This window comes from Urtica dioica, chromosome 7, assembly GCF_054948205.1.
Source record: "Urtica dioica subsp. dioica isolate 48M chromosome 7, U.dioica_male_clone48M_v1_H2, whole genome shotgun sequence".
Taxonomy (NCBI): Eukaryota; Viridiplantae; Streptophyta; class Magnoliopsida; order Rosales; family Urticaceae; genus Urtica; species Urtica dioica.
In genome coordinates this window covers 43673072-43689785 of record NC_142762.1, presented here as the reverse complement: position 1 = coordinate 43689785, position 16714 = coordinate 43673072, and the positions used below count along the sequence as shown (strand labels likewise).

Below are 16714 nucleotides of genomic sequence, written 5' to 3'. Positions count from 1 at the left end.
TCCCATGTTGATATCGAACAATGCGCATCATTTCATTCCTTCCTTCCTTCCGTGGGTTTACATATCAATTTGACTACTCACTTCAATCTCAATGAATTTTTTTTCTTTTATACGGGGATTTTGTTTTTTTCTATTTTCCTTTCCAGCTTTACAAACTTAAAAAGTTAAATCATCATAACCCACGCCTTTTCTTTTTTTATTCCTTTCTTTCTTTTATTAGATTGTTGGAGAACTCAAGACAACTAATTTTGCCTCTTTGGTGATTTCCTACGCAAACGGGCTTTAAGGACATTTCGGCTCTATGCCGGCCCAAGTGTGTCTCCCTTTACAAATAGGTGAAACTACCCGATATGACCCTTGAATTCGCTAAATGCTTCACATTTGGAATCAATTCTTGGAATAGCTCCCGAGGGCATATGTTTTATTTTACGCCGAGACAACGGCAATTATAACATTCATATGTTTTATTTTTCTTTTTGGAGGTACACATACAATTCCTCTTAATTCCTTCAATCAAATACATCCCATAATTCATTTTACTAACATTATATCTTCATTTTTTTGGTAACGTGAGTTACAAGTCAACGGAAATAACCAACGGCTCGTCGTCGTCAGCCTCGCCTTTATCAACCGAAAAAGTCTTGACCAGCTTCTTAGCCCCGATCACAACCTCCATGACATAGGTCCCATGAAACCCTCTGAACCCGAACTCGCAGTCCGCTCCGACGTGGCCGTGGGCGCTGGAAAGCCACTCTTTCTTGAGCCGCAAGAAACGCTTTCCCGCCTCGTTGACCTCCCCCTCGGCGTCCACGAGGTGCGAGTCGGGGCGGCTCATGAAAAGCTCCCAAAATCCCCACATCACGATCCCTTCCACGGCCGGGTGGGCATAGGCCTCCCTGAGCATGGCCTCGAGATCGTCGGCCCGGACGTGCTCGTTCGCCGACGAAACGTCCATCTCCGTGAGCCAAACCGGGATCCCCAGAGCCCCGAGCCGGTCCAGAGCCGAGCACACCACCGGGCCCACCGGAGCGTCTATGTGGCCCTGAATCCCGACCCCGCCGATTCGGGCCCCTTGCTCCACCAACCCCATGATATGGTCCGTGTACTTTTCCGGGCACGACCTCGGGTCGCAACCGTCCTCGACGTGGTAGTCGTTCACGAACAAAACGGCCTCCGGGTCGAGCCGGGCCGCGGACTTGAACATCTCGGCCCGAGCCTCCTTCCCGAGCCGGTCCATGTAGAACGAGCCGTGGAGCATCTCGTTGTTCACGTCGTAGTGCTTGAATTTTCCTTTGTAGCGGCTCAGGAGGCTCTCGAGCCGGCTTTGCACGGCCGACGAGAGCTCGGTTGTGTTCAGAGACCGGACCCATGGTTGCACCGTGGCCTCGACCTCCCAGAAGATGCAGTGGCCGCGGGCATCGATGCCGTGGCTCTCGCAGAACGCGACGAGCTCGTCAGAGTCTTTGTAGTTTAGGGTCCCGCGCTGGGCCTCGGTCCAGTACCACTTCAGCTCGTTGCCGAACACGGCCCAGTTGAAGTTGTTTGTGAAGAATTTCACAAAGTCCTCGTTGTCGATGTTCGATCGGCTGATGCACGACCCGATCGGGAAGCTGTTCTTCGACTGCTTGATCTTCACGAACGCGCCGGGTATCGTCCCGGGTTCGCCGCCCGAGAATTTCAGGACCACGTCGCGCTTTCGAATCTGCCCCGTGAACCAAAAAAAAAAAAAAAAAAATTGTTACCTGCTAAAGAGAGACTGTTAAGATCATATGGTTGCAGTACCTCTTTTTCATAATATTTTTCCTATTACCTTTTCATTTAAAATAAGAGCAAAATCATCTGAAAATTAAAAAATAAAAAACAATATATTTACAAAAAGGTTTAATTTTTTTTGTAATTCTAGGAATTATCATAATTATGATATGGTTTTCATGCGAGCCTATATAACTTAGGCGACAAGAAAAGAAATATACCAGATCAGTCTGCCTTTTCAAGTGCTTGAACCTCTCGGCTCGGTTGACGGGGAAAATCTGGAGGCCGGCGAGCATGAAGTCAACCCCAGAGGCCGGGCCTTGAACGTAAACCATGACCTTCTCGGCCTGCTTCTCGATCCGGAAGCACCCGCTGATCTCGTGCCACCTGTCGTCGTTGACCTCGACCTGCCCCGCGTTGACCCACTGCGAGTCGACGCCCAGCGCGACATTCACGTTCTGCGGGCCCGCCGCCGGGCCGGGCCCGATGCGGACCCACGCGGAGACCTGGTAGGTCAGGAAGAGCTTGACCTTGTCGGTGATCATCTGGGCGGGGCCCATCCACGTCTGCGACCGGTTCGTGACGTGCATCAGACGCCCACTCAGGGCCTCGTGGGGCCCGAGGCTCTCCCGGGCCGCCGGAGGGAGAATGTGGGGCGACCCGTATTTCACCCCCAGAGCGCAGCTTCCGAGGCCGAACCACCCGTTCGTTCCGCTCGCTAGATTGCTGTTCTCCAGTATGTTCACGCCGTACCGAGGATTCTGATCAACAATTGGAAAGGGAGTTTGTTTAATTAGAGAGCTAAATGGCCAATTGAAATTCATGGATTTGCAAAATGGACAAGGTTTTATCTATTTTTTTGGAAGTGATAAATTACTTGTATAAATCGTCAAAAAATATAATCACATTGTAAAAAAGAAAATTTGACGACTATTTTTTATTATTTTGCTGAAAACTTGAAATTTTGGCTATTTTGTATCGTTTTTCTTTTATTTATATACCCCGGGTCATATATTCATAGGCAGAGTCATATAACCAACCTCAATAACTGGTGGAGGCAAAGGAGGGGTTTTCTCAGCATGCTTCACTATGAAACTATTCACGAGAATATCGGTCCCCGATGGCGGACCTTCGAGATAAACTACCACTCTTGACGGTGAATTGTTGAGCAGAAATTTTCCTTGTAAAAGCGTCCAATCTTTGTCTGTAGCTTGAACACTTCTCAACAACAAACCGAGATTTTTCATTGATCACGCGCTCAAAACTGGCTTAGAACGGAAACGAAACGAAATAGAAAGAAAAAAAGAAAAAGAAAAAGAAAAAAGAACGCTTACTTGGAGATTCCAATGTACTGTTCACGCTGATCGGACATCTGGACCCAGAGAGTGGCACGGATATCGGAATTCTTGACGTCTTTTCCAAATATCCGAACGACGGCGGTGACTTCATACGCAAGTTTTCTCTGGACTCTTCCAGTGATCTCTTGCTGAATCCCGTTCCAGTTCTGGGTTCGCTCGGTCGCGGAAGCGAAGCACTTTCCGGATTGAGGGACGATCTTCCCGTCCCCCATGGATTCGTTGAGGGCGATCTTGCAGCCTCTTCCGCTCCAGTTGTTCAGTCCGTCCTCGAATTTGGGGTTCAGAGTGACGCTTTCGTCCCCGATGGCGATACACGGTGTGCTCTCAGTCTATCAAAAATGTCACCCCAAATCCGATAAAGGCAAAATGAGAGACACAGAACGAGTTTAAAGATGAGAATTACATTACCTCGGATGGTTTTGGACTTGAACACGTCATCGTCACAGATTTTATAAAAAGATCGATTCCCGGAGCTGGTCCTTCGAAATAAAGGACGACCTTTTGAGGAATTTCCGATAACGAGAACTTGCCTTTCAAGTCTACCCAATTATCATCTGCCACAAGAGTTCTGCAGAAACAAAGACCCGGTTAATTTTCCTTTTTTTTTTTTTCTTTTCTTAAATGAGAATAAGATGTGGAAAAATGGCAATTACCTTCCAACACCCATATAATTCGTATTCGAGTTTCCATATTCGAGTTTTAGAGTTGCTTTGACCTCGGAGGTTCCAGTGCGGAGACCAGAGGCTCCGACACGCGCTGAAACCATGTAAGTAGAGCCGTTGGAGATTTTGGAAGTGATGTCTTGTTCCAATCCTTGCCAACATTCGTTGCGGTTCGCGAGGACCACAAAATTGCCGGCTTCGTCGGGATTACTTGCGTACGAAGGAACAACGAACGCGAAGCAGTGATTGGCTTGCCAAGACTGTAGTCCCAGCGAAAAGTCATGGTTTTGTAATATATTCGTAGAATGGCCATTGCTACTAGAACGTTCCATCTTTTCGTCCACAATCTGTATTATATAAAAAATAAAAAAGTAAATATAGATATTTGATTAGAAAGCTGAAAGTGTAGTGGTGTACGCTAATTATAATCTCTTAGAATATTAAGTATTTTGAACGCCTGCTCTTCCACTCACCATTTCATAAGGAGTGCTAAAACAAACCTTTTAAAATATTTTCATCATTCAAATTTTTAAGACTTTGGAACTTCCATCATTTCTGATGGTAATAATAACTCATTTAATGTTCCAATAAAGTTCGAATTACCTCAGAGACTCTTGCACTTCTGGGCCTTATAACCACTGACTTGACGAGTAGGTCAACCCCAGGTGAAGGACCTTCCAGATAAAAAATTACCCTTTTCGGGATCTTCGGCAGCGAGAACGAGCCCTCTAAAGTCACCCATTTATCCTTGCTCACGCTGGCCCTGGAATAACAAACCAAGCTTTTTTCAAACAAACCATTACAAGATCTTATTTAAAAAATATCGACAATATTCTATATTACCTTCCGACGCTCATAAAACTGGTACTCGAATTCCCGTTCTCGTGTTCCAACTTCAGAGTCGCGATGACATCTTCAGCGGAGCCTCGAAGAAGCTCCGAAACCCCGACACGAGCAGCGACTGAATACTCGGAGCCGGAAGAGATCTTGTCGGTGATGTCTTGCTCTAACCCTTGCCAAGTCTCATTTCGGTTCGCGACCACAGCGTACATAGCTTCCTTCGTATTACTTGCGGCGCAAGTCACGACTCTGGCAATGCAGTTGTTTGCGCGCCAAGAAAGAAGACCTTCCGAGAAGTCGTGGTCTTGTATGATACTATTAACACTGTCGGTGATTCCCGGAGAGCTCGTCATGTTTTGATCTTCGATCTGTGCGAAATCGGCAAATCACAACCTTGTCATAGAATAAATTTATATGTACATAAACTAGTGTTTGAAATTTTTAGCGGAACTAAATATTTTTTAAAATGGAAAGTTTGTTTAAAAGTAACCATTTCCCATCTTTTCAAGCAAAGGCATACTGAGAAACCGATTAAAGCAATTAAAACATCAGCGTCCTAATTTTGTACAAATATGGCTAAGCCTAAAAAGTAAATAACATGACTAACAATAGTTACAAACTCTCACCTGTGAATCATCAGCCACGTCACTTTTGCCAATATTCCCCATTGTCATTTCACTTTCTTCTATTCTCTACGCCGACATAGAAAACACAAATGACATGGTAAATAGAAACGTAAGAATTAAGAAAACTAACAGATGTATAAAATGTAAATATTTTTGTAAAATATATACGACTCAAACTCTCACCGGTGAATCATCAGCCGCGTCACTCTTCCCAATATTCCCCATGGCCATTTCAGTTTCTTCGATTCTCTACAAATGGCATAGTAAACATAAACGGAAAAGAAACGTAAGAATAAAGAAACATACATTTAATGTACATATTTTTTTTCATTTAAAAAAAGAAAAGAAAGTACCAGGGAATGCTTTTGCTTGGAACGCTTGTTCTTAGACACTTGTCCGGTGAAACAACACACCGAGAGCTTCCTCATTTTATATGGACTTGAATCACACGAAGAACTCGCTCCAAATTTTTTAATAATGGGTGTGAAGTGAATTCTAAGAAAAGCTTCCCAGTCTTGGAGCGAAACCCAGTAATCAACGCCAATTAGTCCTGTGGAAATCAAAACCGTTGTTTGTCTGGCTGGGTTCAAACCAAACAAAAACAATTAGTTTATAAAATATAAATAAATAAAAAAACCCTAATTTCTGTATAAACAAATAACGAGTGTGACAAGAGACAATTGGAATTACAAAGCCCGAAGCTTGATTTGTCCTGTTTTGCTTTGACTTGCAGGTAAATATGCTTGAATTGGAATATAAGCTTAGACATTGATTGGCCTATATTGCTATAAAACAAATCAATTTCTAGTTAAGCAGTCTTTTACGATTCCTTGCTTAGACTTGGATTGCAAGTCTTTTATTGGATCTTAGGCAAAGTTGGTGACCATGAGCTTTTCAGTGATCATTGTGAATTTTAGGATTTGACAACGAAATGCTGTTTCGACTTTCATCCTCGACTGAAGTCTCTTTTTCCATTATTTTATGTGTGTGTGTGTGTGTGTGTGTGTGTGTGTGTGAGAGAGGCTGGTTTTATTTCCAGAGGATTCATTATCAAGACTAATAGTTGCCTTTGCATTTACTGGTAAAGCAAAAGACCTCGTTAAAATAAAATATATATCCAAATCTAGAGTCAATTTGTAGAACTTTGATACGGTGGAATAAAAGATTTTGATGCTCTGTAATGGACTACAACACTAAATAGTCGCCGCTATATAATCATTTTTCATTTTGCTAAGGAGTTAAATTAAATGATAATTTTAACAAAAAAGACGATTCAACACAACCTAGAACGCCTAGACAAGAAACAAACATAAACACTTAAAGATATCCATATCCCCTTTTAAGTATATTACACCATGTTCAGCGGCAAGTTAAGCTCGGGGCTCGAACACGTCGCAGACATGTTGTGCGGCCAAATTTGAGTCTTTCAAGTTACACTTCTCGTGTTTGTCGGCTACAAAAAGACTCTAAATCGTCTAATAAAGCGGGAAACTTGGGGCGTAATTCAGAAAGCTACAAGGGCTCGAGAACAGAACCCTCGTTGTTCATCGAAAGCTCTCCTCATTCTCAGACGCGATATTTTGGTCGCAGGAAGCGATGCTCGAACTTGAAGACCTCTACTCTGTGCCAGTTGACACACCTCAAACACCTTGCGCGGAAGGCAAATATGCGGTTTTTTGCTCTGTCTAATAACACACTTTAATTAAGAATAGTGGCTTGAAACTCCCTCTAGTTACGGGAGTGACAGAGCAACAGATGTTTCAGCTCTACATAAGTATTGTAGGACCTCTTCAATATGGATAAGGTGTTTATATTAACCAAGGATTGAAATACCGGGGTTACCGGAAGAAAACCGGTCGGTATGTCGGTTTTTGGCACTTGCCGGTAACGGTATGAACAAAACCGCTAGATACCGAGAAACAGCTGATAATCGAAAGAAAACCAGATCGGTTACCGAAACCTCGAAAATCAGGTCAAATTTTTTATTAAAAAAAAAAAAAAAAAAAAAAAATGGGCCAATTTTGTAAATTTTAAAAAATTTCAGCCAATGATCGTGGGCCGACCTTTGAAAATTTTGAAACTTTAAGTTCATGATCGTGGGTGTTAAATAATAGAGGGTTGGTTGCTCCAATGGGTATGTTGAAGTGCAAAACGTGATGTATTGTAATGAAAATATTGTAGACTATTTACATTTTTATTCTATGTTTAAAAAAAAAAATTATATAATGATGCGTTCATTGGATACCCCTCGGTAAATCCGGTATTTTTCGGTAAAACACGTCGGTAACGATAACTTCATCGGTACAGTTTACTCTTACCCTCACTGGATACCCCGGTAAACCATTGGTATCTTTCGGTAATCCAGCAAAATATGAGTCTCGGTACGGTACCGGTAACGGTATTTCAATCTTTGGGTGTGACAATACACAGCACTAACCTCCGAAGTCTGACAACATGGCAAAACAAGGTGTGATCAGAGTGAAACATGTCTCAACATGTGATCAAGTAGTTAAAATTCCAAACTGAAAGTTGAGTGTCAATCTACTCTGTGGGTTTGAAGCGATGAGCTATGTCACAGCGATCCTAGTTGTACAAATAGCTAAAACCGTTAGTCGAGGTCATTGTTAGAATATAGCCTGAACTGTTTTCATTATTGGTGATCATAACAGAGTTATCCTATAAAAGCTAGTCTCACTCATTCATGATTCATGTACTTTCAGTCTGTTAATACTTAAGAACTCACTCTTTCAATATTACTTTTACACACGAGACATAGAAGGAAAGAAGTCCCTTCCTCGATCGATCAAAGGCTGGCATTTTAGTCTAAAGCCTAAACCCCAACACGTTTATTTTATCTCAACAACCTGTACCACGAAAGCTTTATGAACCATAATGTTAGTTTGTCCCAAACCACCAGCCAACTAAGACGCAAGAAGTTTAAATCAAACTTCAAAGTTCAAACCCATCATGTCATTTTTTTTTAAATGACATTAATGCCCCACATTTACATTTAACGGTCGTTTTATATGAACGCTTTTAAACGACACAAAAATGCCACTGTACAAACAATCCTCAAACATAACCAGGCTACACTTACCAATTCAAAATTAATTCAAGAACGAGAAAGTACCTGGATGTACGGCTTGATCCGAATCAAACGAATCGTTTTGATCGCATGAAGGAAAACCGTCGAAATTTCGTGGAGGAAGAGATCGAAGCTAAACGACGACGTTGATAATGCCATTGACGGAGTTATCTCCACCGTTTCCTTTCGCCGGAACGCCCTTAAAGTGACAGTCAAAGCTGGTTAAAGAAAGCGCAATCAGAAAATTAACCAAATATGATGGGCCTGGAATTAATTGGGCCGTAATTTCGATATGATGGGTCATTATGTGTGAACCGAGTCCATTATGTAGTGGTCCAAAGAAAGATTGTAATTTGCCGAAAGAGACGTAAGAGAGGTAATATTAGAGTGCATTATCGTTAGGACTAGAGAAGTATTATTAAATAATTAAAGCAACAAATAATGCAATTTGCTTTCTTTTAATGTCCTACACTTAGAAGACAAATGCGAAGCACAAGACCATGAAACACGCCCCGATGAGATTTCGCCTTTCAATCACCACCACATCCAGGGCATCATTATAATTGTTTAGTAGTATATATAAACTCGGATTAAAGTACATTAATTATGTGTTAATCCTATCGAGTTACACGTTAGCAGACCTAACACGTGAGGTCAAAGCGAAATAGGGAACGATTATCCACATCCACTGGTACGCAAATCTTAAGCATGTGCATATATGCTAATTCTGGAAGGATCAGCACACAATCTTTACACAAATGGTTTTTTTTTTTTTTTTAGCCTCATTATTTACATGAAAATGGTCATGATTTTCCTCACATTTATGGAAAGAAAGAAAAAAAAAATGTCAAAACATGTGTGCTTCGTGTGGACGAGCGGTTGGATGGTAAAATTAAGCCACTTCGATTCGACAATATAAACTTTAGAAAGATAAAGACAAACACAATTTAGTATATAAAAAAAATAAATAAATAAATAAATAAATCTCTAGGGGTTGAAATTGAACTTCTTACACATATTCTGCTGTTTGATATTTATTGCGTTATGAAAACATGAAGTTAATTATTGGTCTGTTTTCGCTATCACGGAAATGAAATGAAAGAAGATAAAAAGGGTTTAAGCTAATTGGATAATAGTTGCCATAAATACAGATTTATATCCTTATGCTGATAGTTTTTTAATGGAACCATAAAGATAAAGCCACCCACGGTGCAGAAAATGCAATGCTGGTTGGTGAACTGATAATAATGATAATTTATTAATATTAATAATGCTAATAACAATAATAATAATAATAGTGATGCGCAATTATAATTAACTTTATCTTACCGTAAGTGTTGTAATTTATTCTTCAATTTTGGATTTTTGGAGATTTAGCTTTATTGTAATCTTAGTTCAAAAATTTTACTTGCTTTAGAGTTGAAAAAAGAGAGCATGTTACATCACTTTTTTTTTTTTTTTTTTAAGTTTGAAGCATGTTACATCACATGATTTTTTAAAAGGAAGGTAGTTTGTGAAATTGTGATGATGTAAAATATATGAATATTAATTAATTTATTTAGTAATTAAATTGTTATTAAAATCAAAGAAATAACTTAATTAAAAAACTTTTTAAACACTGATAAAGTAGGAAACTTAGAAGATAGTAGACTGAAATAGAGAGAATAGATGATAGAGAAAATGAAAGAGTAAAATGTAGAACTTTAATGAAATTTTTCTTCATCATTTTTATATAAAAATTATGTGTACATTAGTCAAGAATTTAGATATAAAATTAATTATTATTCGAGATTTTTGAGCTTACCAGCTATTTACAATTTATATATATAGATATATATATGTTGAACTTATCTAACAGTTATATTCAAGCGCAATAATTATAGTAACACCCCTTCTATATGCATTCTCAGCTAATTTTTTAGTTTTTAAGATCAAATTACAAGACAATAATAATAGATTTTATGAGGCAATATTAAAAGTAATTAAATCAGCATAAAATGGCGTTAATATGCAGCTCAAGGACACGGCCAATGAGGAAAACATTAAAAAGAAAACAGCGAAAGAAATATTACAGCTACAAAGATCGTAGTCATTTGAAATATTGATTCTTGTAAAAGAGTATTTGCCAATTATATATATATGTAATATATAATAAATTGAACAATATATTTTTATCTTTGTTCCAAGGCGAATTTTTTTTTTTTTTGTGAGTTTCAAGCTGAGTATTCAAAATCAAACCATAATCATGGGTAAAACACATGTTCAAGCCATTTACAAGGTACAACGTGTCTACTCTACGTAAAACGATCATCCTATTCATAATAACTTTTTTTATATAAAAAATTTCTAGATGTATTAATAAAAGTAAAGACTTAAATTACAATAATAACGCAAAGTAAATTAAAAAACTTATACAGAAAGAAATAAGATGAAAAATAGATTACAAACAATCATAAATACAACAAAATAATCTGTGGGTTATCCGTCTATGCAAGTACGAAATCATTATCAGATTATTACACGAAAAATGAGTGCAAACATCGATTTTCGCCTGTTGTTTAAAGGGTCTTATCGACTGCGATTTATGTCAAATCTGAATAAATATTTAAAACCATTCCAATTAAAATTAACCGGTACAAAATCAAGATCTAATAAATCTGAATTATTGAAACATAATCAAAAGAAAATACAAAATATGAATAAGAAAAATATATATAAAATACATTATCTTAGATCGAAATTTTTTTATTGGTAGAAATCACCGAAGTTTTTTGTATTTCAAAAAAAGTGACTACACAAAAAAATTGAAAATTCAGGTTTTGTTTGTTAGTTAACTCAAAAAGGTTTTGTTTTCTATTTTTTAATTTGTGTAGTTGTACTGAAAAATTATTTTGCCGCTATTTTCAAAAAGCTGTTTGGTACAGTTTTCATTTTTGTTTTTGAGAAATTGAAAAAACAGAAAAAAAAAAAACTGTTTGGTACAGTTTTCATTTTTGTTTTTGAAAAAATGAAAAAAAATGAAAACTATTTGGTACACCTTTTGAAAAAATGAAAAAAAATGAAAACTATTTGGCGGCTATGGTGAGGCTCGGTGGTGATTGAAGATGGCCGGATTTTTTTTTTATTTTTTCAAGTCTTGCGCGCGGGTGAGGAGAATGAGGAGAGAAGAGAAAAAAAATTAAAAAAACACATTTTATTTGTTTTTCAGTTTTTTTTACTATTTTACAAAACAACTTCAAAAAATTTAAAAAAAAATTTCCCGAAAATTAAACCAAACGCAACTTTCCTTTTTTTTGTTTCCAATTTTTTTTATCTTCAAAAAGTCAAAAACTCTTTTTGAAATGAATAACAAACACAACCTCAAAAATTTTTTTTTTTTTGGATTTTTTTGGAGAGGGAGAGCCCTATTCATAACTTGCATGCACTATTACCACAATAATACAGGTGGCCATCTTAAATCCTTATTTATAAGCTATTATGTACTACATAATTTTATTGGCTAAAAAAAAAAATCAACAAAATTTTACTTTTGATAATAATAAAAATTAAGTGGTACCTAGGCTAGCCTAGTGGTAATTCCACACCACCCATGTGTGGAGGTCGTGGATTCAATCGCCACAGCAACTAAGCTGCCTTAAAAAAAAAAAAAAAAAAAAAAAAATTAAAGGTAATTTGTTTGTTTGTGGGGCAAGAAATGAGAGAGCCAAAGCAGGGAAGCACATCGGTTGCCGCGTGGAAGGATGAGGGCAAGATGGGAGAAAGTGGGTCAAAGCCATCCACCGAACACGTGTGTCCTTCTCGTCACGTGACTGGTTTCTGAGTGGACCGTCCGTACACATTTCACCTCTCTTTTTCCTATTTTTAGTTTATATATTTATATAATCTCATCAACCTTTGTCCCTTGCATTAATGATTCCCTTCGTACTATATCATAAAAATCTACCACATCCCATTCCCACCCCATGCCGCCATTGCCACCGTTAGTTTTCATCCACGATATATTTAATCAAATAAGATTCCATTATACAATTATTTAATTTTCGGCAATAATATATTTAAGATTTCAGTAAATAAATCAAGTATTTTCTGAATATTTGTTTGATATATTTTCCTGGATTCAGCTTCATAAAAAAAAAAACTTATCAACAATGTATATAAAAATACTAATTAAATTAAGATTTTATAATATTATTATAGATATTTTGGTGTTTTGGATAATGAATAAAATAAAAGAGATTTGTCTACTAGCAGCATGTCCAACCAATCTGAAAGGGACTGGTGACCTTACGACAATATCATATCTCCGCTGCGAAGATAAGGAAATAAAAATATTGCCCTGTCTTAGGTTATGTATGTTAAATATGTTAAAGTCCAAGGCTTTGTCTGGAAGCATATAGATAAATATATATATGGGTGGATAGATTAAATTTAGTGGAAGATAAATAAAAAAAGTGATAAATTATGAATTATTAAAAAAAATTATTGGTATAATGTAATGAATAATATATTACATCTTTTAGTTGTTTGGATTGTATAGCTAATTTGTCAATAGCAAATTTAAATTTTGTTAAATGCCTATGATTTTGTTTATTTTGCAAAATAGCTATTAATAGAAATTAACGATTATCAAATATCAAAAATATATTTAATTAAACATTTTCAAAATTATATATAAGAAAACGAGTCATTAAATGAGTTGACCATAACCACGACCCTTCATTCCTTAATTATCTATCTCTCTCTCTTTCTCTCTATCTTCATTAACAATGAGTTTGTCTCTCTACTCCAATTTTTATACTTCACTGTGACGTTGTCCTAATATCTTAGATTTATTCTAATGGCGATTTTTTAGCAGATTTATCGACATTGTTAGAAACAAATATAAATATACCGTAATTAACACAATTTTACATACGTTAACACAAATAAACCAAAAATAATAGTATGCTTTAGGATCACACAAAATAAACACAAATATATGGATCGTGAAAGTACTTTTGGAAGAATGGAGCGACCTGCGAGGGGGAGTTCAGATCTTGAAAAATAGAGAGCTTCAAAACCTTCATCGGCTCCGACGGAGACACTTAACATAGCTCGTGAAACTTTGACCAGAATCAATATTTTACCGATTAAAAAAAATAGAAATTCAAAGAAATCCATAAACCTATTATATATAAAACTCTTGATTATGACGATGAAGAAAGAAAACTATTATAAAAAAAAAATTGAACGAGAAGAAAACTCTTGATCTATGTGCATTTTTTTCCAAGACGAGAGAGAGAGAGAGAGAGAGAGAGAGAGAGAGAGTAATTCAAATAGCACAAAATTTGCAGCTAGCTTAACAACTTTTACTTGAATATCTATTACAAACATATTTTAAAGTGATTTTTTTAATATCTATTTCAATCAATTTGTTGCTATAAATATAGAATGAATGAATGAATTTTTAAAGTCCTTGTCGTTGTGATATTTGTGCAAACTCGTTCGTTTTATGGGGTTCTCGGCGGTGGAGTCCGCCGACGTGGTCTGTTGTACAAACTCGGTGATTTGCAAGGTGTTTGTGGTGGAGTTTTGCGTCATCGGGGTGACCGGAAATGTATTTTTTCCTTTCCTCTGTTTGCCGCGAATGCACGGTGGGGGAATGTTGTGGGACAATGTTTGAGTATGTGAAGGATAATTTTTTTTATATACATTTAATTTGGTGTTATTGTACTTTTGTTTTGGTGATCTTTGTTTATTGGTTTGTTTTGGATTTGAGTTGGATTAGCCGTCATTCACTTTCCCAATTTTGATTTTCTATTAGGTTTTGTCTATACAAGTTGAAGAATCATATTTTTCATGGTCATTGGATCACAGTTGTCTGGAACTTTCTATCAACCATTATGGGTAATTTGAAAGAGCCTTATGTGTGCTCGAATTTTAATATGATGTTTCTTCCATTTATCGAAAACATGAATGAGATGGACGATCACTTGTATTTAGTATTTGATTCACTTCGACTTAAGTCAGTTGTGTACCTTGTATTAAGATGTTATTCTCATATATTCACGAGTGTTTTATTCCAATTCTAATGAAAGTTTCATGCAATTTTTTCAAAAAAAGAATATAAATATAGGAAAAAAAATTCCTACAATTACAATATAGCTCAAAAACAAAATTCATAATTATTTATAAAAAAAAGATGAAAAGTGTATCATAAAAAAAAAAAAAAAAAAAAACTGAACCACTAGTTCTTCCCTACATACTAATACGCAATTGATGACTACATATTTCATTTTAAATTATCACATCCGAGATTTAAATTTGATAAATGATAAAAAAATCACTCCGATTAAAGATCGGTGATACTAAAATCATATAATTTAGATTTAAAACTAATATAAAAAAAAACATCTATAACTTCTTCGAGATCTCCCACGAATCCAATCTTTTCTAAGATCAAAGAGGCAGCTATTCAATTACTATGTCTTGGGGAGAGAAAAAAAAAATTGAAACAATTTTGAGAGACTATTATCCTATTTTGGGAGATGATGTTTTATTTTCGGATAATTATTCAAAATAGACTGTTAGCTGGGATTTCCCAGTCAGAAATTGCGAGTCAAACAATAATAGCAAAGTAAAAAAAAAAGTCATCGAAATCACATCGTTAATAAAGATGATTAATAAGATCGAGTTGGAGAGAAAACGGGCAATTTCAGCGTAAAAGAGAAGACTAGAGCGACTCTCTCGCTTGAAATCTCGCAAGGTATAATTTAACCGCATCACAGTTACCTTTCCAACTCCACCACGGTTAAACTTAATCCCAATTTAAATTATATATATATATATATATATATATATATATATATATACAATAAAACAAAATAGCACCACGAAACATATCTTGAGAAAGCAGTTTGTTTTATGTGTATATATAACCCCCTCACACAGAGACAGAAAACCACTGCCTCTCTCTCTCTCTCCCAATCCCAAACACAAATTCACAAATAAATGTCCGAATCGAAGAGACGACTATTATTATTATTACGATGATGATGATGAACGACCACCACCACAACCACCACCACTCGCCGACGGTCCAGATTCCGATCTTCCAGTGGGACCACACCGTGAGCAGCGACGTGCCTTCCCCTTTCTCCGACTACCCGTCGCTCCACCGCTTCCTTCCCTCCGTCGCCGACGACGCGATCTCCGACGACTCGGACTCCGTCTCCGACGCGTACTCGTGCGACCACTTCCGCATGTTCGAGTTCAAGGTCCGGCGGTGCTCGCGTGGCAGGTCCCACGACTGGACGGAGTGCCCGTTCGCGCACCCCGGCGAGAAGGCCCGCCGCCGCGACCCCCGCCGCCACCACTACTCCGGCACCGCCTGCCCGGACTTCCGCAAGGGCTCGTGTCGCCGCGGCGACGCCTGCGAGTTCGCTCACGGCGTTTTCGAGTGCTGGCTCCACCCGGCGCGGTACCGGACCCAGCCGTGCAAGGACGGGCTTTCCTGTCGCCGCCGCGTCTGCTTCTTCGCCCACACGCCCGCCCAGCTCCGCCTCCTCAGCCCGCCCTCCTCCGGCGACCACTCGCCGCCCGAGAGCCCCAGGTTTTCGTCCCCTCGCTCGCTCTCCGCCGCCGTCAGGGCGCTCCAGATCTCTTCCTCGCCCCCGGCGGCGTGGGGGTTCGGGGGACGGAGCGCCGCCGCGTGGGAGGAGGAGGCGCCGATGGAGAGGGTCGAGTCCGGGAGGAACCTCCGGGCCATCATGTACGCCAGGCTCAGCAAGGAGAATTCGCTCGCCGGTGCTTTGGATTCCTCCGCCGCCTCCGCCGCGCCGGATGTTGGGTGGATCTCCGAGCTCATCGACTGATCGTTTTTTTACGTTCTCTTCTTCTCTGAGTACGGGGTTTCGTTTTGTCTGACATTGTTGTGAATACACTTTTTTTTTTGTGGGAGATTTTCCTTTGTTGTAGATAGGCCGGCGATGGAGATTCTCTGCTACTGAAGTTCACTTCTTTCTGGAGATTTGAAATGGAATTGCTTTTAATTATTATTATTGTTTTTATTTTGGTGTTTGTATAGATATGAAGAGTATGGCTACTATGTATTTTTCGTTTTTTTTTTAATATTATTGTCATCAGATGATTTTGTTTGTATATATCCAATCTGGTTTATGATCAATGAATATAAGTTTTTAGCTTCTCCAAGAGCTTCGTTCAAGTTATTATTACTTTTTCATTTTTCAGTGAGATGATGGATAAAAGCTGGGTTTTGTCTTCAAGCAATTGCGATGCTGGTAAAAAAAAAAAAAAAATGATAGTGGGTTTCGTATATATGTAGAAATAGATTTTCCTCTTATCCATTTCAAGGCAAACAATCTCTTTTCTGGGTATATTTAGGTTCATTAG

At 38.2% G+C, this 16714-nt stretch overlaps 2 protein-coding genes across 2 annotated transcripts; one reads left to right on the top strand and one right to left on the bottom strand.

The window, feature by feature from the left end:
• Positions 1 to 330: 330 nt before the first annotated feature.
• On the bottom strand, positions 331 to 5899 carry LOC149391910 (endo-1,4-beta-xylanase 1-like). The gene is made up of 11 exons (XM_089619359.1): positions 5592 to 5899; positions 5422 to 5487; positions 5239 to 5304; positions 4616 to 4980; positions 4385 to 4535; positions 3764 to 4119; positions 3519 to 3678; positions 3087 to 3439; positions 2793 to 2970; positions 1974 to 2513; positions 331 to 1702 (listed from the first exon to the last, which is right to left on the bottom strand). The coding sequence occupies exons 1-11, from the start codon at positions 5664 to 5666 to the stop codon at positions 575 to 577; spliced, it is 3438 nt and encodes a 1145-aa protein (XP_089475485.1). The 5' UTR covers positions 5667 to 5899; the 3' UTR covers positions 331 to 574.
• Positions 5900 to 15172: 9273 nt separating this feature from the next.
• LOC149391909 (zinc finger CCCH domain-containing protein 23-like) lies at positions 15173 to 16513 on the top strand. Its single transcript, XM_089620605.1, has one exon. The coding sequence runs from the start codon at positions 15352 to 15354 to the stop codon at positions 16174 to 16176; it is 825 nt and encodes a 274-aa protein (XP_089476731.1). The 5' UTR covers positions 15173 to 15351; the 3' UTR covers positions 16177 to 16513.
• The last annotated feature ends 201 nt before the right edge of the window (positions 16514 to 16714 follow it).